Source organism: Schistocerca piceifrons, chromosome 2 (assembly GCF_021461385.2).
Source record: "Schistocerca piceifrons isolate TAMUIC-IGC-003096 chromosome 2, iqSchPice1.1, whole genome shotgun sequence".
Taxonomy (NCBI): Eukaryota; Metazoa; Arthropoda; class Insecta; order Orthoptera; family Acrididae; genus Schistocerca; species Schistocerca piceifrons.
The window spans coordinates 735,912,977-735,939,954 of NC_060139.1; the positions used below are offsets into that span (position 1 = coordinate 735,912,977).

The 26,978-nt window shown below is 40.0% G+C and overlaps 1 protein-coding gene and 1 pseudogene across 1 annotated transcript in view; both read left to right on the plus strand.

The window, feature by feature from the left end:
* The window catches only part of LOC124775806 (general transcription factor 3C polypeptide 1), a 354,943-nt gene that overhangs the window by 114,504 nt on the left and 213,461 nt on the right, over positions 1-26,978 (plus strand). Inside the window, 3 exon segments of the mRNA XM_047250637.1 lie at positions 12,266-13,021; positions 14,378-14,534; positions 14,616-14,793. Of these exon segments, the coding sequence (XP_047106593.1) occupies positions 12,266-13,021; positions 14,378-14,534; positions 14,616-14,793 (1,091 nt within the window).
* On the plus strand, positions 2,986-3,103 carry LOC124778460 (annotated as a pseudogene).

Consider the following 26,978-nt stretch of genomic DNA (forward strand, 5'->3'; position numbering starts at 1 on the left):
TTACACACACTCTGAAGTGACCCTAATTTTTCATTATATACAGACTCTATATTGTTACACTTATCTTCAATATCAAATTCTAATTTCTGGGTCAACTTCTAAAATTGATCATCCTGCTTTTGGCTAAAATCCGTAAACATTTGATTCATTTGGACAGTTAAAGAATTACTTAATTCATTCTTTAAATCTACTTGTAAATTTTCCATTTTATCATTTAATACATCAAACTTAGAATTTAAAGCTTCACCCTGTGCTCCCAGTTTTTCACTTGAAGTTGTACTTATTTCATTTCTCAAAGAGATAATTTGAGCAGTTGAAGCTGCATTCCAGCCATCTATTTTTTCACTTAAAGTTGTACTCAGTTCTCTCAATGAAGCATTTTGTGCATATAGTTCTTGTCTTAAAGAAGCTGAATCTGCTCTCTGTTCTTGTCTGTGGTTATCTAATTTAAGGCTTAGTGCTTTAATTAAATTTGCTACCTCAGTCCAGCCTGGCATTTCCTTTGTTACAGTCATTGCCATGGCTGGCTCTGAAGTTTCCCCAACTTTCTGAATATTATCCACCTCTCTATTTTTCTTCGACCTAGTGATCATCTAACCTAAAATACAATATTGTGTACAATAAATACACCCACAGTTTATTGTCCTGCAGTTCTTTCAACTTTACCAAACAGTTATTAGTTTTCGCTCACACATCGTAGAGGTCTAGGCTGCATCAGTGACCAGGTGTAGAATCGGCACCAGTTAACAGCACGGGCACCGGCAGCGAAGAACATTGGTTGCAGTGTCGGCATTGGCAAGCGGACGCGAAGTCAGCAACGGTGAACAGCAGTTGCAGTCAGCGGCGGCGGCTGATTTCGGTGTCGTTGGCAGGATACTGCATCGGCGTCGGGTGGGTCGACATGTGTGACGACTGCTTACTTCCCCACTGAACTATTCTCTTGACATCATTACTTTTTGCCATTTTATATTGTGTTGCATTCGCAATTTTCTTCCTTTGGTTTATTAGACACCACACAATTACTCGGAACGGGTTCTCAGTCTTGTTACTACTGGTTGCTATGGCAACTCTCAATATCTTCTTATCTCAATTCACTTCAAAAATTCCTCCTTTTCGAGTCCTGATCACATCGGTCGCTACATTCTGGCGGTTTCCTGCAACTAGTGGAAGCAGTGTGGTGCTGGTGTGGAAGACATTTCATGTCCCCTTCATCATTGGACTTACTTGGAGGTGCTTTGTCAATCTTCTTCTCAGGATAGTTGGCTGCGACAATCTGCCCAACTTCTTCTCCGAAGATAGGATTCTATTTGGAGGAATTTTCTCTACTCTTAAAATGTTTGTGTGCACCCAGGATACTTTTAAATCAACCCTACTATATTTCACTTCCACAAACAGAACAGCACATAACAGTTTTCTCATAAATGATTCGTTGTCCATCAGAAACTATTAATTACTTTTACAATACATACAGTTCCATAAATCTCTCAAGGTTCTCGCAACTCCACCCTCCGCAACTCTAGAGAGTCAGTAAGTAAGTAAGTAAGTAAGTCAAAAGTGTCTTTTTATTCTTTTACATAATTCAACTGTTCACAATAATGACTGACGTAGCACCATCACGATGTAAGGCGCGCTTGCTCCTAGTGCTGGGCATGTAAGTCCTGTAGTGAGCGCAGCAACCACTTGCCCGCATCGATCATCCTTCTACCTTGTGGCATTCTCTTGACACACGTCCGCCCTGCACACACAGAAAATTGGCGCAAGGTAGACACTCTCCCATTTTTCACACTCATGCGTAAAATATAGGGTGTTCGAGATGGTGGAAAGCAGAGGGTCTCTAGAATTTGCGTCAAAATTCTCGAGGCACCACAGTATCCAACAAAATGATTTCAATGATGAGTCCCACTTCTGACTTGGAGTCAATGACTACCAGGTCCGTGTTTGTACATGCAGTGGAGAGTGCCACAAAGAGTGATTTGTGGTCTCCCATCACCTACCCCACGAGCCAGAGGTGATGGTGTGGTGATTGATCTCCTATGGTGCCCATTACCATTGGTGTCCCCAAGGAGTTCCGTGACAGCTGCAAAGCACGTGGAGGTGGTCTTGTAACCGGTGGCCCTGCTGTTCATAAATGCCAAGGCCCATGCCCTATTTCAACAGGACGGTGCTTGTCCTTATACCACTGCCACCTCCTAAACAAGCCTTGCAGCTGTGTTTTCTGTGCTATCATCAGCTGTGTCACCCAATCTCTCCCTGATCGAGAATGTGGCATGGTATAGAAAATGTTGCCAGTGCTCCACTTCCACCTGCAGGAACTGCACACTCAGTTGCAAGTGGCAGGGGTGGGGTATCACAGGACTACATCTGAGGCCTGCTCAACATGATGCTGTGATGCCTGGCTGCTTTTATTTACAATCATGAGGGGGCCACTGCCATACTAGCATGTACGTTTTGTGACCGCGTAGTGCAAAAAATATTGGTCCTTCAAAGTTGAAAATGTAATCAGTCCGTACGTGTGGTACTATCTACCTGCCTGCCAACAGTGATCACTATCTGACATGTCCTTATGGGTGGAGCTCTTTTTATTATTATCAGTGTATAATCATAATCCGGATCTGTTATTTGCTTTCAATTGTTTTCTTCTGTCATAACATGCTTCAGAATTTATTTACACTTGAGTCTAGTGTAAATGAATAACAGGTTTTGCATACAGCAGATTTATTTCTGTTGCTTCTCTACAATTATCAGCCATCTTCAATCAGCTTTTGATGCAATGGCTGTGATTAACCAAGGAAAATCCAAGATCAAGAGAGAAGCAAGTTGTGGGAAAGTATAAAAAAAAGACAACAAACAGCTGACATCCAACAACACTGGTAATTCACACTTGAGAAGGAATCTCAACAATGTTCAAATTGAAAAAAAAGGCAGAAAATGACAAAATGAGGAAAAAGAGAAACTGAAAAATTAAAATACATGAAATGACAACAAACCAACGGCCTTGCCGCATTGGTAACACCGGTTCCCATCAGATCACTGAAGTTAAGCACTGTCGGACTGGGCAAGCACTTGGATGGGTGACCATCCAGTCTGCCGAGCACTGTTGGCAAGTGGGGTGCACTAAGCCCTTGTGAGACAAACTGAGGAGCTGCTTGATTGAGAGGTATCGGCTCCGGTTTCAGAAACTGACATATTCCGGGGAGAGTGGTGTGCTGACCACATGCCCCTCCATATACACATCCAGTGACACCCATGGGCTGAGGATGATACAGCAGCCAGTTGGTACTGTTGGGCCTTCCTGTCCTGTTCAGGATGAGTGGTTTTTTTAAAAAAAATTTTATTTATTTATTTATTTTATGAAAACAATGTGGAAAGGACAGATTGCTACTCGCCGTATAGACGAGGATGACGGGGATAGGGAGGAGGCATGAGCCAGGAGGTAGAGGGATAGCAAGGTATGGGTGAGAGAAGCAGCTAGTGCTGCCTGGGAGAGCATGCAGGGACTTGGTGAGGTCAGGATAAGGCTGTTAGGTGCAGTGTTTGAAGACTGTGCTGGGGTGGGGTGTGAGGAGGAGGAGGGGGAACTGAAGAGCTGAGAAGTAGAGAAGGGGAAAGCACTTGTAGATTTGTTGGCAGGGAAACAACATTTGTAGTACTGGCAGCAGAGTAAAGAAGGGGATAGGTAGATGTGAGGAAGGGTGTAGCAAATATGTAGGCCAGGGGAGCTCTGAAAACAAAGGACATGTTGTAGGGAGAGTTTGAATCTGTGCAATTCAGAAAATCTGGAGTTGGTAGGAAGTATCCAGATGCCACAGTCTGTAAAGTGGCCATCAAAGTGAAACACATCATATTGGGTTTCATATCCAGGAATTGGGTTGTCCAGCTGCGTGTTGGCCACCATTTGTTGGTGGCCATTCATGTGGACAGACAACTTCCTAGTTGTTATGCCCATGTAGAAAGTGGCACAGTGGCAGCAACTAAGCTGCTACATCTCACATCTGTTTTCACAGGTGGCCCAGCCTTTGATGAGGTACGAGATGCCTGTGACAGAATTGGAGTATGTAGAGCGTAGAGTGGGAGGGTGTGTGGACAGCCTTCACATCTAGGTCCTTTGCACTATTATGGCTTGTGAGGCACCCACCTCCATGGGTGAGACTGCTTACGCATGCCTGTGCAGTGGCATTTGAACCAGAGGTAAACTGGTTCGAATCTCGGTGGTGAATGAAATTTTCACTGCCAGTAAGTAGCTGGCAAGGGGAGACAGGTAGTACCATAAAGTTTCTGCCACCAGTCTCTGTGCCAGTGTCCTGAGTTCAATTCATAACTTCTTCATGTTTGGAAGGTTGTATGAACTACGAGGGGCAGGGTTCATTGCTGGGACTAGGTTGGCCTTGATTAGAGAGATTAGTGGCCGAGAAGTGTTTCCATGGCAAGGATTGGGAGAAAGAGGGTAGGTCTTTGAAAAGTCCAGCATGGTTAAAGTTGGGTGTAGGGTGATGGTGGAGCCTTTGGATAGGACTGAAACTTCTGTGGGTACGAGGAATTTGGTGGAAAAGTTAACAACAGTGTTCCAGAATTGTTTCAGCTCTGGATTTAGTGGAGTTTTGGTAGCATGCTTTGGGGGTGTGGCAAGTTGAAAAGGTTAGGCAGGCATTGTCCGAGTGCTATGAGTGGGTAACAAGGAAGAACACTGAATAAGCTAGGAGTTAGATAGTGGTGCCCCAAGGTGCGTATAGGATGTCTGCAGGTTGTATAAGTTATGGCACTGGTGGCTGGAATGCTCTTGAAGTTGCTGGAGAGCAAAGGATTCAATTTGAGAGTTGTGATGTCTATAGTAGGGATTGCATAGTAGCAGTATCTTGCAAAGGGAGCAAAGGTGGTTCTGGGATGATAATATCTTCTTGATCCAGACTGAGGGCCAAGACACCCTGTCCTTATTCCTTCATAACCTCAACACCTTCTCCCCCAATTTGCTTCACCTTGTCATCCTCAATTCTGTGTTCCATCTTCCTGGACATTGACCTCCTCCTCTTCTCTGATATTTCTATCCACACCTCTGTCCACATTAAATCCACCAACCACCAACAATACCTGCATTTTGATAGCTACCGTTCCATCCACACCAAAAAAATCTCAAATCCCTCCCATACAGTGTTGCCACCCAGTGACAGTGTATCTGCAGTGAAAAGAACTCCCTTGCCCAGTGTGCTGGTGGTCGCACAAGGACTTTGCAGACAAGCGCTATCCCCCGCAGACCTAGTCTGCAAACAGATTTACCATACCATATTGCCTCGCACTCTCAATTGTCCCACGACACCCATGAACCAGCTACAAAGGAATGCCTCTCTCATCACATAGTACCACCCCGGACTGGAACAACTGAACCACATCCTTTGTCAGGGCTTTGATTATCTATCATCATGCCATATCAAAGATCCTTCCCACCCATCCCAAAGTGGTGTTCTTATCTTCCACCAAACCTACACAGAATCCTAGTCCATGCCTACACAACTCCCAGTCCCAGCTCCTCTCCTCAGGTGTCATCCCTGTGAAAGGCCCAGGTGTGAGACCAACTCAGTTGACTCACCCAGCACTTCCTACTGCAGTCCTGTCACAAGCTTATGTGCCGTGTCAGAACGGGGTCACCTGTGAAAGCAGCCATGTTACATATCAGCTCTGCTGCAATCATTGCACAGCTTTTTATATTGGTATGACTACCAACCAGCTGTCCACCAGGATAAATGGCCACCGCCAAACTGTGGCCAAGAGCAAAGTGAACCACCATGTGGCACAACATGCAGCTGAGCATAACATGCTTGATTTTAATGGCTGATTTACAACCAGATCCATCTAGATCCTTCCCAGCATCACCAGCTTTTCTGGACCGCACAGATGGGAGTTACTCTTACAACACACTCTCCACTCGTGAAATTATCCTGGCTTCAACCTTCAATAACCTGCTGTCCCCACTGCCTCCACCCAACAGTTTCCAATCCCCCTGTCCTATTACCTCCTCCTATTTCATGTCTCCTCAGCCTCATTGTGCACCACTCGATGTCAACACACCCATCAGTTTTTGTCCTCTTTGCTCCTGTCCTCCACCACCCTCCCCCTCCTTTCCCACCTCCCTGCCCCACAGCCTCCCAACACTGCATCTGTTGGCCAACTTGTCCTGCTACCTTCTAGTCCGTGCATGCTCTGCCAGAGGGGGCTCTTCTTTCCCCCAGCCCATACCCTACTATTCCTCCACTTTCCCTGCCCCACTCCAGAGTGCTGCTCTTGTTCAATCCGACAGTACTGGTGCTTGTTGAAAGATTACTATGAATAGTGGCCTTTACTCAGTTGTTACAAACAGTTACTGTACGTGCATTATGAGTGTCCAGTGCCTCAGGTTTTGGAGTGACTTTTCCTTTGCTCTGTCATAGTGTTTCATTGTTCATTATTTCCATTTCTACTGACAAAGGACATACAAAGAAAATTTTAAGCTATGAAACTAAAATAGTTTTTTTAAAATGTATATATTTGTTATATCTACTCTAGTTGGCTTATTTTAATGGTTTGTAAGGCAGATATTTTTCTTTTGTCACAAATACTATTAGTAATTATTGCAGTGTACTGAAGGATTTGTAGTAGCTGCTTCTCTCTACTGGTGTATTACTTCATATTTCAAGCATGAATGTATGTGTGTAAACATACTGCAAATATTTGAATACAATGCAAATAAAATGTAGTAAACCAAATGGGAATTATTTGTTGAGTAAGCCGTAAGATGCATTTGTGACTATGAAAAAGAAATATTATTTCATCTTACTACTCAGCCTACAACATAAAAAGAGGCAAAAATATAGAAGTTACTTAATGTTGCTTGTCAGTTAATTGGTGGCATCCATCTACAAGTACATCTACATATATACTCCGCAAGCCACCGTACGACACGTGACGGAGAGTACCCTGCACCACTACTAGTCATTTCCTTTCCTGTCCCAAGCACAAATGGAGCAAGGGGAAAATGACTGTCTATATGCCTCCATATGAGCCCCAAATTTTCATATCTTATCTTTGTGGTCTTTACACCCAGTGTATGTTGGCAGCAGTAGAATAGTTCAACACTCAGCTTCAAATGCAGCTTCTCTAAATTTTCTCAATAGTGTTTCCCTCCAGGGATTCCCATTTGAGTTCCTGAAGCATATCCGTAACACTTACATGTTGTTCAAACCTACCAGTAACAAATCTAGCAGCTCATCTTGGAATTGCTTCAATGTCTTCCTTCAATACAACCTGATACAGTTCCCAAACACTCGAGCAGAACTCAAGAATAGGTCACACCAGCATCCTGTATATGGCCTCCTTTACAAGTGAACACTCTTTCCTAAAATTCTCCCAATAAAGCAAAGTTGACCATTCACCTTCCCTACAACAGTTCTCACATGCTTGTTCCATCTCCTATCGCTTTGCAACATTACGCCCAGATGTTTAAACGACTTGATGGTGTCAAGCAGGACTCTAATAATACTATATCTGATCTTTACCCTACTCATCCACATTAACTTACATTTTTTCACATTCAGGGCTAGCTGCAGTTCATCATACCAACTGGAAATATTGTGTCAGTCATCTTGTATCTTACTACAGTCATTCAACTTCGATGTCTGCAGCTCGTGGTCTAGTGGCTAGCACTGCTGCCTCTGTATCACGGGGTCCTGGGATTGATTCCCGTCCGGGTTGGAGATTTTCTCTGCCCGGGGTCTAGGTGTTTATGTTGTCCTCATCATTCCACCATCATCATTTGTGACAGTGGTTAGATTGTACTGTTTAAAAATTGGACTGTGTAAAACATTTGGACTTTGTACAGGCACTGATGACCACGCAGTTGAGCAATCCACAAACCAAACATCATCATCTCTCAACTTCGATGCCTTACCATACACCATGTCATCATCAGCAAACAATCGCAGATTTCTGCCCATCCTGTCTGCCAAATCATTTATGTATGTAGAGAACAACAGTCGCCCTATCACACTTCCCTGGGGCACTCCTGACAATGCACTTGTCTCTGATGAACACTCACCGTCAAGGACAACATACTGGGTTCTGTTATTTATATAGCTGTGAACTTTATGAACTTATTTAATATGCTCGTACATATGGTAACAGCCTGCAATGGGGCACCATGTCAAATGCTTTCCAGAAATATGTTGCCCTTCATCCATAGTTCACAATATATATCATGTGGGAGAAGGGCAAGCTGTGTTTCGCACAAGCAATGCTTTCTAAAACCATGCTGTTTTGTGGACATAAGCTTCTCAGTCTAGAGAAAGTTTATTATATTCAAACTGAGAATAAGTTCAAGGATTCTGCAGCAAGTTAAGGATATTGATCTGTAATTTTGCAGGTCCATTTTTTTTACACTTCGTATATACTGTAGTCATGTGCACTTTCTCCATTCACTTGTGACTTTGTGCTGGGTGAGAGATCCATGATAAATGCAAGCTAGGTAAGGGGCCAATGCTGTAGAGTATTCTTTGTAAAATCAAACTGGGATTCCATCCAGACCTGGTGACTTATTTACCTTCAAATCTTTCAGTTGTTTCTCTATGCCATTGATGCTTATTTACTGTGTTGTCCATATGGGGTCTGTCTGATGGTCAGATGACAATATGTTTGTACGATTTTCCTGTGTGAGCAATTTCTTAAACATGAAACTAAAGCTTCGGCTTTCGTTTTGCTGTCTGCAACAGTCACACCAGACTGGTTAACAAGGTACTGAGTGGAAGCCTTAGATCCACTTAGTGATTTTACATAAGACCAGAATTTCCCCGGATTCTCTGCCAGATCTTTTGTCAAGGCATGACCGTGTTGTATGCATTGCGCATAGGTGTTTTCACAGGCACAAAAGTCTCTACTAACCTTCACTTTTCATCATTTGTGTGTTCCCTTTTGAACTGAGAGTACAACAGTCTCTGCTTTTTCAGTAAATTTTGTTGTTAAACCATGGTGGTTCTTTTCCACCCTTTATCCACTTGCTTGAACATAACTCCTCAGACCACGATTCACAGTCTGCTTAAACTCTGCCCTAATTCCTCTACATCTATCTTACTTGAACTAAGTGATGCCAGTGAACTATCTAAGTGAGATGCTAATAACTGCTAGTCTACTCTATCTAGCAGAAAAATTCTCGTAGTCTCCTTGACTGATTTATTAACTTTTGTAGTCATAGTTGCTACAATGACATCATGGTTGCTAATCCCCATTTCTATACTTACATTGTCGATAATGTCTGGCTTGTTTGTTGTGGGCTGCTAAGCTACCTGCTCAAGACAATTTTCAGAAAACATGTTCAAAAGTATTTTGCATGACTGTATGAATCGGGTGGCCGGTAAAAATATCCAACAGTTAACTTGGTTTCACTGTTATATGCAGCCAAATAACTTCAATGTTACACTCTACTTCGACCTTGCTAGAGACACTATTTTTGTCAATTGCAATGAAAACTCCCACTCCTATGGCCTCTAATCCGCCTTTCCAATAAACGTTCCACAACTTTCTAAATATCTCATAGCTTTCCACTTTTGGTTTCAGCCAGGTCTCGGTCCCAAGAATAATTTGGGAACTTTATTACGAATACTTCAACAGTTCACTGATAATATTATGGCAGTCAATTTGTCTTTATTCTGAATGCCATTTGACTTTCCTTGCCACATATTGCCTGGCGAGTGTTCATCAGAGAACCTTGGACTACTGCCTAGACTAAAAAACCCTCATGTGCACTCCACATCTACTGTGGTACTGGAGTGGCTGTTTTCTTTGTGTAGTGAACCCTTAACTTATCAAGAGGAATCCTGCAAATCCCCATACTGTAATGCAGGTCTAGAAGTGTGCAGCGGAGACCATCACAGAGTCGACAAAGCCTTTGGTTGAGACCCTCCTCTCGGCTCCAAACCAGAGGCCTCGTATCGTAAGTATTGTCACTGATTTCATGAAGTGGGAACCAGTCTGAATAGGAAATTTTCTTTTTTGCTAAAAGTAAAGCTGTTCTTGACCCAAAGGTTTGTTTGAAATCTGACACTGCGGCGCTATGTGTAGTCATTTTGAATGTGGTATACCCTTTCCTTTCTCTGACCTGAGTCACACAGTGAGCTGTTGGGGTTTTTTAGTTCAGTGTAAAATCTCATCTATAGTATAATCTGATCATTCTACATATATGAGGCCATAATGAATGTATTGTTAATTATATTTCTCGGCAGAAAGATGTATGCAGATCAAGTGGAGATTGAATCTTGGACTTTTCAATTTATAGTCTGAGACTGACCCCTGCAACCCCAAGCTAATTTGTTTTTAAATGTACATTGGTTCATTGTAATTAACTCAGTATTGTGGCCTGTCAGTACTGCCAAACTACTGACAGATATCATTGGACTAATAGTGATAATCTATATCTGTACTATTTATATAAAGACAAATCATCTGTAATAGTTACCAAAAATCTCAAAAATTTACTTTAAATTTTTACATGATACTCTGATGAACATTCAGATGGACATAGGCAGCATATTTTAATAAATATAATGTAGAAATGTATAGGAAATATATACAGGAAAAACGTTGCTTACAAAAGTGTCAAAAAGTGCTTGACTGGTTTACATCAAATTTTTACATGAGACTCTAAAAAATATTTGGATGAACTTAGGCTTTATATTTTTTAATGAACTTAACATATAAATATATATTTAACACAGAAATGGGAAACATTGTTAGCAAAAATTCAAAGTTGTGGACAGGTTTACTTCAAATTTTTACGTAATACACTAGTAAATATTCAAGCGGACATAGCCTATATATTTTGTTAGACGACAGTGTACACATTTTCTGTTAAAACTGACTGTTAGAAAGAAAATGCTGTACTGTGAAAATATAAAGTTTCGTTTTCTTTCTTGCAGTCAGTTTCAGCTAGATAGGAAGACATGTGTAAACCTTTAGACAAATAGTTTCTCGTGTATATATTCTTTCTCCTTACATTTAATTTGATTCAAAAATTGTATACACAGCAAAGTGTCATTTTGTTTCTTTCTTTGCTGTCAGTTTTCAGGAAACGTGTATTTACAACTTATCAGGTTATGATTATAATTTTACTATGGAATCAGAATCATCCAATATTTTGTAATGCTACCCATTAAATGTGTGTGAAGTACTGACATTGAAACTATTGCCCTCACAGATCTTGCAGCTGGGAGAGGTCTCTCTCATGCCCTTTATATCGATGGTCCCATTCATTTTAAGTCTGTTCAGTTTTCATAAAGCTTTCATTTGCAATAATAAGAAACAAGGCACAAGGGCAGAGGGAATGGTAAGAGGACAGAGAGGCGAGGGAGGACATTGACAGAGAGGGCGGAGGGAATGGATGCAGAGAGGGGAAGAGGAGAGAATGGACAGAGAGGGGGGAAGAGGTGATGCACAGAGAGAGGGAGGGGAGGGGCAGGAAATGCTGGACAGTGAAGGGGGGAGGTGGGCAGAAAATAGAGGAAGCAATTTAGAATGCACATCTGGTTCTCATAAATATTCAGCAGTTGTGAAGCATTGTTGGGTTTGCTAGTTATTATACACAATGTTTATAAATTAGCTACGCAAAAGCAATCTTTAATTATGGGAAGGGTAAATAAGTTACAGAAATGTTTGATACTTTACTGAATGCATTATATCTTCAAGTTTTACTCCCACTTAAAGCTATTAGTTACTGATGTTTCCAGTAGGTGGCATGTGCAAATGAGTTATTCTAGCAGCCGTCATGGTGTCATGTAAAGATGCATAGTGTGTGCAGTGTTATTTATGGTTTCATGAATCCAAATCTGCTGCTACAGTTCAGAGGTAATTTAGGGCTAAATACCACAAGTTACCACCTCAAAGACAAGCTTTCATTGATTGGTACAATCATTTCACCGAACTGGTTGTGTATCACATAGGCCGCCAGGTCAGGGTCAGCCAGCAGTCTGTGACACAGCAACTGAACATGTTCAGCAGTCTTACAAAAAGTAGTCACATTGAACATTTGTAAATAAAACTTGAAGGTATACTGCATTTAGTGTCATATCAAACATTTCTGTAAGTTATTTATCTTTTTCACAATTAAAGGTTACTTTTGTTTAACTAATTTGTAAACAGCCTGTATACAGTAGAAATGTAATATACTTCACTTATTGTTGTTTTACTGGTGATTAACCAGGATAGATCTAAATTATTTTCTAATATTACCTGATAACATGCTTTTTTCTCATAGGTTTATGGCAAAAATATTTGAGCGGCAGTGTGAAATGAACTTGCAGTTCAATAGAGAGAAAGAGAGAATGCTGGCACTCACAAGTGAAGGTGGAGACAAGTCAAATGCTGAAACAGTCCGTAACTTTGAGAGTATGAGAAAGAGAAAGTGTAAAACATTTGAAGTTACTCCTCAATCCAAGAGACAAAAGAAATCCCGTGTTAAGCAGGAGCCCGTAAAGGATACTGATAGAAACATACAAATTTCAGTTGCCGAAAAAAATGAAGTGCCTGTACCTAATTTTGGAATACCTTCATCTCTGGAATCTCCTGTTCAGGCACCATCTTCATTTTCAAAAGAAAGTTCAGATATGGCATCTTCTGACACACCACAAACAACTCAGGAGATTTCATGCCATTCTGTAAATAGCAATTCATCTGTAAACTGTACAGAACAGAACACTTCCTTACAATTACAGCTATCATCATTGCCAACTTCTCAAGGAGGAACTGTTTCTTCTGAGAAGCTTGATAGTACAGAAGAAACACAGAACTTGATTTCAGGATGTACATTACCACATACCTCCACTTCAAGTCCTGCACCGGGAAGTCCACTGTGTACAGGACAAACATTCCCATCTGAAAGTTCAGTCTCATTCCTGACTTCAGAACTAACGCCGAGTAAGGAAGATAATACAGTAGTGACCAGGAAAACAGTATCTGACAATGGCATTGTCACTGAGATCACAGAGTCCACTGCAGTCAGACATTTACCAAGGTATGTACAGTAAGGAAATACTTCATCAGTATGACACTAAATTTACGAGGGTTGAATGAAAAGTAATGCCTCCACCTTCGGTCGGCCGGTATGGCCATGTGGTTCTAGGAACTTCAGTCTGGAACCGTATGACCGCTACGGTCGCAGGTTCGAATGCTGCCTCGGGCGTGGATGTGTGTGATGTCCTTAGGTTAGTTAGGTTAGTTAGGTTTAAATAGTTCTAAGTTCTAGGGGACCGATGACCACAGATGTTAAGTCCCATAGTGCTCAAAGCCATTTGAGCCTCCACCTTCGTTAATTCGGTTTGGATGGAAATATTTTAATAAATCAAATGCAGAAATAATCCTTAGAATGTGATCTTTAATTATCAATATTCACTTTTCCACATAATCACCAGCCAGTTGGATACATTTCTGTCAATGATGAACAAGGTTTCTGAAGCCGTCACGGAAGAAGTTGACATTCTGTTCCCACAGCCACAGTCTCACAGTTCTGTCATAATGGTTTACCCACATTTCATCTCCTGTCACATTTGAATGAAGAAAGGCCTCACCTCCATTCTCGTAATGTGAGAGGAGTTCCTGGGAAATTTCAAGTCTGTGTGCTTTCATTTCAGCAGTCAACATCCGGGATACCTTTCATGCACAGATCTTCCGATATCCAAGCAAAGCAATAATGTGTCCCCACACATTCTTGTGAAATGCCAATTGTGATTGCAGTTTCTCTCTGAGTGATACGACGATCGTCCTGAATCAATGTCAACATTTTGCTTGTGAAACTCTGTGGTTGCTGTCACAGGACGTCCAACTCCACAAGACATCCAACTTTTTGTTTGTCACGCAGGTCAGATGGTCCCGCCTAAACATCTTTAAACTTCCTTGTCCAATGATGCACAATACTCACATCAACACAATCAACATAAACTGCTTTCATTCTCTGATGAATCTCCTTTGGGATGACACCTTCTGCTGTCAAGAATTCAATGAGTGCACGTTGCTTAAATCGCATTGACTGACTGACTGTGCAGGGTTCCATACTTTACACTGTAACAACACAACCGTTCAATGCTAAGGCTTCCTACCAACTTGAGCTCTAGAGAAGAGGCTATGAAATAAGCCAGTACCTGCCACATACCAATGCTGCCAACTGTTGAAGAGTGACGAAGGTGGATGCATTACTTTTCAGTCAACCCTCGTAAAAAAGTGCTGAGCCACTATTCTTTCTGTCCATGTTTTGTCAAGAATGAATTTGTCCACCTTTTGTCTCTGCTATTCCATACTGATCTTTTGTATTTTGAACGTTAATGTTTTTTGCTGTTGCGTCTCTGACAGCATTTTTGTTTTTCTATGTTTATAGGGGATTTGATGAAAATCTAGAAGATCTAAAGAGTTATTTTGCTCACCAAGTGAAGGATACTACATGTGTAACATACCGTCTGCTGAAACGGGCTAATTTGATAATTGAAAGTATTAAATCCCAGAAAGTCATTGAAGATTTGACAAAATTGATGAAGGTAAAATGTTTTCTCCATCAGATGCTTGTACAATAATTAATCAGGATACACATACTACATTTGGAATTTGATAAATTACAGCTGATCAGTGAAGAAGAAGACCGAGAAGGCTATAATGTGAGAATTGATAAGAAATCACTGATGCGGCTGCTCTCCAAATTAAGCAATGATGGCTTTCTAAAAGTAATAAAAGTTGTTCTTAAAGGTGGAGACAAAGAGAAGGTCTTGCATTTTGTATGCGAACCAAGTGTTACAGTAGGTAAGTTAAGAAACTTTGCTTACTACAAGCAGTATACCCCATATCTTAAGAGTAAAAATTATGCAAGTGGTAGATGATGCTTAATTGAGTGTTCTGTGATGAGAAACCAATGGTCAGAAATAAATATTGCAGGAAGATTTATGTCTTGAATGAGGAATGTGTTTGTAAACTGCTTATATTTAATCACAGCCAACTGCCTTCTGCATGAACATAGGTGTTGCTGCCTTAGAAACCAATAAACAGTTGTTTATGATGTATCCATAGTGTCATTAAGCACCGTGTATAGATCATGATAGGGTGTTGAAGATGGAGCAATACTTGTTACAAGAACATACAGACATGTATTTACTGTATAACACAGCAGGATGTAGTGCCCAGGAAGCAATCAAATGTGCAGAGAAATGTTTTGCAACATGTATCATCCTAATTGTAAGAATTTATCTGTGTGACTGAAACTTGTGCGCCACTGGGTATTCCAACCACAGAAAACTTCGGAAGCTTCTTGACAATGTTGTTTGCACCATACAACTTTGAAAGATGGTGTTAGATTGTGTAGAAGAAGATTCGTTAATAAGCCACTTGTTGTGCAAGTTACAGAGCTAATGAATTTTGAACACAGAAATTCTATTCTCTGGGGATTATGTTGTAAAGCCTATGTTGAGACTGGCAGTCATCACTTTGAGTAATTACTGTCACCTTGTGCTGTTTATGTCAATAAAAAATGAAATATTCTTGTTTGATCATTAACTCCTTATCTTGGAAGTGCTTAGTTTATGAACCTCTTGACATTTGGAAATTTAACCCTTAAGCTGTTGTGCACCCTGTATATGCTTATTAGTGATAAATTATTAGCCACATTAACCGAACACAGTGCAACAACCACTGGGCTTGTGTTTGGGAGAACTGGGATTCAAATCTCAATGCTGGTTTAGGTTTCTTTTGATTTTTCTAAGTTAAGGCGAAAGATCTTTTGGAAAGCACAAGACCAACTGGTTTCCCCTAACCCTGTGCTTCAATGACCTCATCATCAGGGGACATTAAACCCTGATATTTCTATAGCATTAACCATACCAGATTTCACTTCTGCACAGACCTGTGGATAAGACAAGTAAACAGCAGGTAGCATTATGCCATTACAAAAATAAAGGTAATAGGGAAGAGGAAACAATAAATACAGTATGAATTAGTTATTCAACTGAGGGTAAAAAGGATGTTATTGAATGTGATGTTTCAGCTTTAGCACCAAATGTGTTCAAATATAATGTTCTTGAGGATATAACTCCCAACCTTGCACAGCAAACTAGCTAACACACTCTGATTAATGACAGTGAGTAAAGGTGGACTCCTGTTAAGGAGGAGTGTGAGTTGAATAGAGATCTGCATTTTCATGAAATTTCCCAACCATGTCATGCTTGCATTTTTCATAGGCTATATGAGTTTTCTGTCCAATGTAGCAGAGGCCACACTTGCAGGAGATCATGTAAACCTTAGTCTTACAGAACATCAAGTTATCAGATTTCAGACTCAGATTAGTTTAAAAGTTCTTGCATTGTTTTAATTGGCATCCACATGGTTCATTGAAATTCTGAAATTTAGCTCAAGTTCTTTGTCTGACAGAAAGCCAATCATAATTTTTCTAGTCACTGGAATTAATCTAGAGCAGCAGGCCTATTTAGAATGTGATCTATTAAGTTTCAGGTGTGTACCCACAGAACTCCTACTTCTTCTCCTAATATTTTAGTAGTATACCTTCCAGCCATCTTCAGAGTGAGCCATTCTTTCTTCCTTTTCCTAAGTGTGTTCTAGACAGTTCCAGGTCAAATAAGTTGAATTTAAAAAATTCTCAAACGCTTCACCTACCCTGAGCATTTCAGATTTCTGGCATCTGTAGCAGAACATGTTTAAGTCACCATGCCAAAACACCAAACTTTTGCAGCCGTCTTGTTTGTAGACTGTTGCTGTATGAGGAGCCATGCTGGTAACTGATGACTGAAATTTGATGCCAAATTTTGAATGTACTATTTGTAAAGTGAGTGAGTAAATATAACTGTAAATTCCTGAAGGAGTTAAGCAATTGTGATATTGGTTTCAGCTTGGGAAAATCACAGAATCCAGAACTTTTTTTAATGAACTCAGAGAGACATCACTACAGTGCAGCTAAAATGATATATCATCTACTCACCAAGCGGTGGCAGGACAGCACACATATAGAAAAGGTTTTACATATGCAAGCTTTTGGAACCAGTGGCTCCTTCCTCTGGCAGGAGGCTTGAAGGGGAAGGAAGAGGGGTGAAGGAAAAGGACTGGAGAGGTTTAGGAAAAGTGGTAGAGTTTGGGAAAGTCATCCAGGTCCCCAGGTCAGAGGACCTTCTCATCCTGTCCATTAAGCCTCCCCTGACCTGGGATTCTGGGTGACTTTTGTGAACTGTACCCCTTATCTTAAACCTCTCCAGTCCTTTTCCTTCATCGCTCTTCCTTTCCTTTCAACCCTTCTGCCAGAGGAAGAATCCATTGGCTCCAAAAGCTTGCATATGTAAAATCTTGTGTACATGTGTTGTTTTGCTGCTGCTTGGTAAGGAGATTTTTGATCTATTCAAGTACATTATATTGTAAAAAATTGATTATTTTTGTTGTTACGTCTGTCTTGCAGCATAAATCAATTGCACAAGCACAGTTTCAGTTTATGCTATGTCTTTGCTACCAGTCAGTGTCTTGCATATCTATTGGCCGCATGAGCAGTAGTGTATTCCACAGATTTAAAAGGGCAGTGAGTGCTGTGGTGTCAGTCTGTTGGCTCACTCTGAAGATGGCTGGAAGGTATACTACTAAAATATTAGGAGAAGAAGTAGGAGTTCTGTGGGTACACACCTAAAATTTAATAGATCACATTCTAAATAGACCTGCTGCTCTAGATTAATTCCAGTGACTAGAAAAATTATGATTGGCTTTCTGTCAGACAAAGAACTTGAGCTAAATTTTATTTTTTCTGTTTCAGTGTAATTGTTGAATTGACTTTGATGAATTAAATTTTCCTGTATTTCATGTGCATGGTTGCTCCTAATAAATCTATGAGTTGCTTGTAATGTTCAAATGGCTTCATTGCATTTGCTCCATAACAGTTTACAAAGTAGAATTTTTGTTAATAGTCTTTGTCAGTTTCTATTACTTGATACTGTTTTACATTCCATACTGAATATTATGTGTCTCTACAGGAAAACTGTTGTGGCAAAAATCTCTCTGTCCTCCATTTGTTAATAGTGAAATGTGAATCCCAAGTCAGAACATGTTTCTTCTTGTAATTAGCAGTTTACAGGTCTGCATCTTACTGTGACACCTTTAGTTGTGGGAAGGTAGTTATATATTTCTTGTTGACTTGCTCTGATGTCTCCTCATGTTGTCATAAGGTGTGGTAAAAGGTCCTCGATATTTGCTTTCCTCTAAAGTGAAATTATATTGAGCACTTTTAATGCAAATATCGTTTAAAAAGTTCTTTAATTCAGTGTCATAATATTCTTAAAGTGCTAGATTTGTAAGTCTAGATAACTTTATATGTGACATACTGCAGAAAACACTTGTAAGTACCAGTGACGTAGCATCCACAACCAGAAATTTTTCCATGTGTTATTTTGCATTATAACAGCTGATAAATCTCTCTGTTTCATAGTTCCTGTTCCGTATCTAACATCTACTACAGGTATAATGCATTATTCTACTCTAATTGGAAATAGTATTTTTATTCGTATCATGTTTTTTATTATCAATACTTGAACCGTATCATTACCTGTGTAGATGTCCAACCATACTGTCTAAGCTGTAACTCAACCAGGTGGAGCAGGTAAGAGCACCACAGCAATGAAGACTGCAAGAAGCTCTCAAGATTAACACCACACTAGACAATGTAACTGAAGGTGCTCAAGCTCCAAGGCCAAGAGAGATGGAGAATGCTTCAGCCCTAAGTTTTCTGTGATTTCTTTAAATCACTTATGTCAGAAGGCAAGATGGACGTTCCAGCAAGGCTGTGGCTAATTCCCTTTCCACCCTTATTCAACTGTGCAAGTTGGTCTCTCTAATGACCTTGATGTTGTCATGAAGTTAAACTCAAACCCTTTTTCCTGTTTAATAGCTATGACTGTTAACTGATTTACAGAGTAAATGAGGGATGCAAGACACTTTCATTTGTCATCTATGACAGCATAAATTTGAGAGTAGACTTACTAATAGCGTGTCACCCATACCAAAATGCCTCCTAAACACTGATATGGAATCATTATAACCTATAAGAGAACCTATAAGAGAAGGTAAACAAGATTTTAATTTGATGAAATAATGGGTAGTTTGCGATCTGGTTGCTACCCCAGTGACATTATTTATCATAAAGACACTCGGCAACATTATGGTGGCTTTGTAACTGTATGAAGCACATTTTCCTGGGATTAATTAAACAATGAAAAATCCAAGATGAAATGTAACAGTATTATGAAAATGAAAGTTGCTACTCACCATATAGCGGATATGCTGAGTCACAGATAGCCACAACAAAAAGACTATCACAAATAAAATGAAATTATTTGTGACAGTCTTTTTGTTGTGCCTCAGCATCTCTGCTACATGGTGAGTAGCAACTTTCCTTTTCATAATATTATTTTCTTGGATTTTTTCTTAGCCTTCCGCCTGCCATCCCTGTTGTCTCTTATGTCCAGGTGCAAGGTTTTGCTTTAAAGGAGTTTGGTAATGATGCCTATGTTCCACTCAGGTGGAAGCCAGTGTACCTGTTGATTAAACTATCAGTCATATGTATTTCAGTTGCTTCTTTGAAAATACAGTCCCAAAATTTATCGGTGGTAGCCAGGACTTTAGTTTGCTGGTAATTCATTGTATGTCCATTTTCAATGCAGTGCCCTGCTATTGCAGACTTTTTAGGCTGCAGTAATGGGATGTGGCACTTGCATTCTGTACATCAGTCTTTACCTGTGCAGATCATTTATACAATACAAGTTTTTCCACATTCACATGGAACTTGGTACGATGCAGCCAACAGATGCACTGTGATAATTCTCATGGGAAAGCCAGTGAGTGGATGACATGGTGATGACAGTGCCAGGCTGAAATTGGCACAAGACCTTACATCACTTCCAACAGCCAAGATTGTGGCACTGTGGAGTAGGCTTTCTGAGGAGTACCAAGCAATACTGAAGAGGCAACTTATTGGGTAACCTGCCGAATTCTCCACCACCAATCAACATCTCCAAAACAAAAAAACAGCACTTCTTGTCCTCAGAGATGACAAAGAAATCATTGTCCTTCCAGCCATTAAGGGCAATGCCACAGTTCCTCTTGAGTGCAAGAAATATGAGCAGAAATGCTAGATCTTCCGGTTGATCCAGTGTAGCAGGAAACAGCAGCAGATTCAACCAGATAAGTCTAGCAAAGCACTTTTCCCCTTTTCAAGAATGGGGATGCTCGTTGCTGATGTCCCCAGATGACTTCACTAGTGCACTGCTGTACCACTCAGATTTTATGGCCTGCCAAAAATGCACAAGGAAGACGTGTGACCAATAGTGAGGAACATGGGGCACCAACTTTTCCCCTGGTGGAGCACCTAGCTTATCTGATGGGTCTTCAAGTCGGCAAGTGTACACATCATATACGAAACTCATATGATTTCCTTTGCTGGCTGCAACAGTTAAAGCTGCAGGAGTCCATCATTATGTTCAGCTTTGATGTTGTCTCTCTTTTTACTCAAGTCCCGTTGGAAGATTCCATAACACTAAGTGAGAAGTTCATCCCTGAGCTAACACTGTTTTTTGGATATTTTCTGCTGTCAATGTATTTTGTTTTCAATGGACAATACTGTGAGCAGACTGATGATGTAGTTATGGGCCCTCTCTCTTGCCAACTGTATCAAACCTGCTCATGGAGTACTTTTTAGGACAGAGCACTAGAAACTGCTGAACTAAAACCTGTTTGTTTCTTTCAGCATGCTGACATTTTTGTCATTTGGCCACATGGACCTGAAAAAACCACAGAATTTCCTAGAACATCTGAATTTCATCCATGAAAACATCCAGTTTAACTTGGAAATAGAAAAGGACAAACTTCATTTTCTCAGCATCCTAGTTCTGTGTAGGCCTGACGGCTCACTTTCCACAGTTTATACTGTAAACCAACACATCCAGATTTATATCTCCATGCCTTCAGCTGCCACCATCCCTTGCACAAGACCAGCATGTTCAGTATTCTAGTACACAGGGCATACTTCATGTCAGATGAACAGAGTCTGACAGCAGAGCTGTGGCACGTGAAGTCTGCCCTCCATGAGAGTGGATGCAGGAACTAACAGATTCAAATGGCTCTTTGACACGAGAGCCCTAAGAACAGGAGAAAGACAAAAATACAGAAAAAAGGATAGAAGACTGTTTTCATGCTGTTTGCTGTCAATTTAGCTTTAAAAACGGGCAGAATTATACGAAAACGCAACATAATGACAGTTTTTTGCCCGCCAGCCAAAACCTGAGCTTCATTAGATACAGTGAAAGATAACCTGTGTCTCAAAAATGCAGGAGTATACTAAGTTTTGTATGAATGCGAAAAAAACTTATATTGGACAAATAATCTGCACATCTGAGGATCAATGTATAGAACACACCCCCTTACTTCAGCCCAAAAAGTCTGCAGTAAAATGCCACTGCACTAAAAATTAACAAAGAATGAGTTACTGGCAAATGCAAGTCCCGGCTACCACTGATAAATTTTGGGGCTGCACTTTCAAAGAAGCAATTGAAATTCATGTGCCGGATAATTTAATCACCAGGACACTGGCTTCCAACTGAGCAAGGCATTGGAGCCAATAATAAGCTCCATCAAAGAAAAATTTGGCACCAGAATATGAGATCTGACAGCGACAACAGATGGAAGGCTAACGAGACTCTTCCCTGCACCATTGCAGCTGTATGCAAAGCCACAACCAAGCACAGAATGGAGCCGAGGAGGCCTGTACTCTGCACCAGCAGGTATAAATACCACAAGCCCACTGCAGACACTTCATGCCATCACCACCAGCTGATGATGATGGAATGATTATCTGCTGAAGTATCATGGACTTTCAACGATTGGATCCAGCAGTACATCCAAGAACTGCGGAACACAGCATACGTGTTTGAATTCAGACAGATAAAGCTGCTGTGTTGTGTTAATAGTTTCTGGTATTCTTATCATCAAAGAGGCACTGAGAATAAGTATAAATGAGAATTCCTGGATGAAAAGCTTTGTAAAATAGGGGGAAAAGCAACCACTTACCTGTAGAGGACTGGTTTGTGGTGCACAGAAACACATAATAGAAAACTCTTAACATTAGCGCGCGCGCACACACACACACACACACACAAACACACACACACACACACACACACACACACACACAAAAACACAAAACACACTGCTAGTGCAAGTGTGAATGTTTGGGTGTGTGAATGCATGTGCTCGAGCTTGGAAGCTCATGTTAATTGTATCCTGTTGTATGTTTATGTGTGCCATGCACCAGTGCTCTATAGGTAAGTGTTCACCTTTTCCTGATTGTATGTGTAAGTATAAATGACATATTTTTCAACTGAAAAGTGGTTTTCAATTAAATTCAGAAGGAATACTTCCACCTCTTTCCCAGTGCAGGCAGTGTATATTTCGCATTGGTTAGGGGTAGTAAGGACTAAAGTTCTGTGATTCAACACCTGACAGGAGACACTCTTCTGAAACCTTGCAGTTAGTCTATCTGATGCTGCATCACAAGGAAGGAGTAGTGCAGTACAGAACCTCTAAAAGATAATTTGTCACAGAATCTTGAAGTTTCTGCAAAGGTAATTGATAGGAAAGTGTTTTTTTTTTTTTTTTTTTTTTTTTTTTTTTTTTTTTTTTTTTTTTTTTTTTTTTTTTTTTAATGTTGCTTCAACTTGATGCTGTTGGCCAGCTGATAACTAAAGAAACTTTTATGAGTAGAATTAACCAAGACAGTCCTCAGTGTCACTGATATAGTCGCTGTCCTGGGCTACTCAGTTATGATGTCTTGTGAAAATTAGGAGTTCTTGATGTCAGTTGGACGTCAAAAATCAGCACAAATCTTTGCATGTCAGTTAGTTAAGCATGCAGTTTTAAAACTGCTGTTGATTAATATATGTTATAGTTGCAACTGTGGAGAGTTAGTATAGACTCAAAATTATTGTGTCCGAACACATAGCAACCACAACTGAAATTGTTGTGTGTCTTTCTATACTGCATTTTTCTGCTATGTTGTTTGTTGCCTCTATGTTGTGAACTCAGACATTCCGGACAGAAATTTACCTTTACAAAAAACACTATAAACATCATCAACCTCTAGTTGGTAAAAAAAAATGCTAATGAAACTGTGTTTAGAAAAATTTCATTGTGTCTGTGGAGATTGTGATCGACTAATTTTATTTGATTATTGACACAATCACAAGAACGTTTCACACCAGTTTTAAGCACATGGTGATCATGTTTGAAAGACTGAGCTTCCAGTTCCACTAGCACTGGCAGGATTACCATTGTAATAACAATCATCCATGGGGTAAAACTTACTTCTCCTCTTCTTCTGAAGATGATGAAATTGGCAGTAGTCAATTGTGTGGTTGAAACCAGTTTACAATAAGTTCTTCTCATTGCATTGCTAATGTATTAAAGTAATATGTACATGGTGTATCATAGTTAATGGCATAAACACATATAGTTGAAATTACTCAATACTAGAGGCAAAAAAGTCTTGTAAACATGGGCTTCGAAATATTTACGTGAAGACAAATGAGCACTTCTTCACCTTTGCTACTGTGAAACACACATGTTCTACTGAACAAGAGTGTGTGGCTCATAAGCTATATATTTTAGAGCCCATTTTTACTAGACCATTTTTTCTTGTTTAGCCCATAATATCTCCTCAGAAAATATGGAAAGCAAAGAGCTTTCAGTGGAAGAGGTTGGTTTCACAGCGTTGAAGATTAAAGGGTGTTCATAGTTCTTTAGGTATGCATTTCAGAGCCCATGGTTACTAGACTTTTCTGCCTCTAGTGTTTTGTACTTTGAATTGTATGTGTTAATATCATTAATTGTGATTCACACTTTGTAAATATTTTTTTGAACAAACTAAATTTTTTCTGAGCTTAGTTTTTCTAAGCAGTAGTGATTTTGAACAGTAAAGTTGGTTTAATTATCTCTAAAATTTATGATGATAGAAAAGTGAGCGTATGGAAGAAAATAGTTTCTTTAGTTCAATAAGAATGGTTCTCAGGCAACTCATAGAATTATACAGGATTCATTGTGAGTGTACAGTATTGAGAACTGTGCATTTCAGAACAGGAGAAATAGTTACAAGTGGAAGGAGTAAACGATATTTCTACGTGGGTAATAAATGAACGAGTGTGTGACAGGCAGCTGGGTTGTATATATGTGATGTTTAAGTAGGCCACACACCAATTTTTTTATTTTAAAGGATAACTGCAACACTTGTGATTAATAGATCTTTATATGCTGATTCCTCTTCGAGAACAAAATTGAGTTAACGGGTGCAACTTTTGAAAGGAATCAGTGATGACCTCACAGGGGAAATCCACAAGCTCAGACTGTTAGCGCAGATTACAAAGAACATGATCATTAGCAGTTGATATTAGGCCTTTTTTTATGGAGACACTGGATATTTCTTGTGTATGTTTTGTGTATACCGTAGTTTTGGTAGTGTCCATTTACACCATCTGCAGTACTGTGCCACTGCCAGGTAGTCTGAACATTGTTGAGCAGCCAGTTGGTAGTCTCATTTCCTTGTCTGTGTGCTGTACACTTGAGTTCAGAGAGCTAATGTTCATACGGCAGCTCAGGGTGTAACATATTCATGTCGCCCAGGGCAGTGTGTCAGTGTGGGGGCCGACTGTCTGGCCTGACCCATTCACCCTGTGAGTTGACAAGTGGCCATTCCTTCAGCAGAATCTTAGCAGTCACATGTGGGAAGGGTTTATTAGATCTCGAGAGTTCCATTGGTATGTAAGTTATGGAGCCCCTTAGGTAAATAGCATCCACGACTGGGAAGAAGTACAGTGTACACTCGGTGTGGACATGCATTGTGGGCTGGACTGGAAAATTGTACGATTCCTCTCGATAGTTCAATGGTGCACTACACAGAGGAAACAGCTAACTGGGCAGCACAGTACTTGGGTGGTGCACATGATAATTTGAGGTCCTGTGATGAACACACACAGATCGAAATCTGACTGAATTTGTCATTCCCCAGAAAAACTGTCATGTTCAAATTGTGCTCGGAACTGATATCTGGATGAAACCCAAACTAGAAAGCTATGAAATATTTACCTGTTATAGACTCAGACTTCTAGAGATTCATTCATTGTAAATGGTACAGTCACAGTCTTTTGAAGTAGTTCTTAACACATTTTGCAAAAACTATTGTGAGAAGCTAATGTGACATGCCACAGAAGTGCAAATGTTTTAGACCTTTTGGATACAAACAGGCCTGACCTTACCAGCAATGTTAGTATGGAGACAGGGATTAGTGACCCTGATGTCATCGTAGTTATAATAGTTATTAAAGTTAATAGAGTCATCAAGAAAATAAGCAGAGTTTTTGTGCTGGAAAGAGCAAATGAGCAATTGTTGGCATCCTATTTAGACAGTGAAAGGACATCATTTAGAACCAATATGACGGACACAGGAATTATGGGCAAAGTTTAAACAGATTGTAAATCTTGCTATGTTGATGTAAGTGTGGAGAAAGTGGGTTAAGGATAGAAATCATCCACCATGGTTTAATAACAAAATTTGAAAAATGCTGAGGAAGTGAAGATTGTTGGACTCCCAGTTCAAAAAAAGAATGCAAAAATGTCAACAGGCAAAAGTTAGTAGAAATTCATGCATCCATAAAAAAATTTATGCACAAAGCATACAACTACTTCTACCATCATACATGTGTGAAATATCTTGCTGAGAACCTGAGAAAATAGTGGTCATATGTAAGATCATTAAGCAGGTCAATGGCTTATGTCTAGTCAGTCGTCAACAAGTCTGGTGTGGTAATAGGAGATAGCAAAAGGAGAGCTAAGGTTTAAACTTAGAAGACAGCAAAAGGAAAGATGAAGTCTTAAACTTTGCATTTAAAGAAATCTTCCGTACAGGAGAATTGTACGGACATACCATCATTTTACAATTATACAGACTCCCGTACAAAAGACATAGAAATAGAAAGAGTTGAAAAGAAACAAGCTGCCAGGTCCAGATGGAATCCTAATTAGGTTTTGCAGAGAATACTCTTTGGTGTTGGCCTCTTACTTAGCTTATATTTATCACAAATCCCTGACCCAGCGCAAAGTCCCAAGTGACTGTAAAAAAGTGTAGATGGCTCCTGTCTAACAGAAGGGTAAAAGAATAGACCTTCAAAATTATGGACCAGTTTCATTAACATTGGCTTGCTGCAGAATTCTTGAACACATTCTGAGTCTGAATATAATACAGTTCCTTGGGATCGGAAAGCTTCTTTCCACAAATCAGCACAGAATTATAAAGTATTTCTCATGCGAAACTCACCTCGCTGTTTTCTCACACAATATCCTGCAAGCCGTGGCTGTAAAGTAATAGGCAAATACCATATTCCTATATTTCCAGAACGTGTTAGACAAAGTGCTCCACTGCAGACTTGTAACAAAGGTCTAAAAATATGGAGTAGCTTCCCAGATATGTGAATGGCTCAAAGACTTCTTAAGTAGTAGTACAGAGTACATTGTCCTGGAGGGAGTCTTCATCAGAGACAAGATTGTCATCAGGAGGGGACTACTCTTGTTCTCCTTGTATATAAATGATCCGACTTTTAGGATGGACAGCAACCTTTGATTGCTGATGATGCTGTGTCATACATTAAAGTGTTGCCATTGAGTGACTGTAGAAGGATACAGGATGACTTAAGACAGAATATATATTTGGTGTGATGAATGGCTGCTTGCTGTAATTGTAGAAAAATGGAAGTTAATACAGATGACTAGGAAAAACAATCCCATAATATTTTGATACCTAGGCATAATGTTGAAAAGTGATATGAAATGGAATGAGCATGTAAGGTCAGTAGTAGAGTTATTGGGAGAATTCTATGAAAGTGTAGCTCATCTATAAAGGAGACCATGTATAGA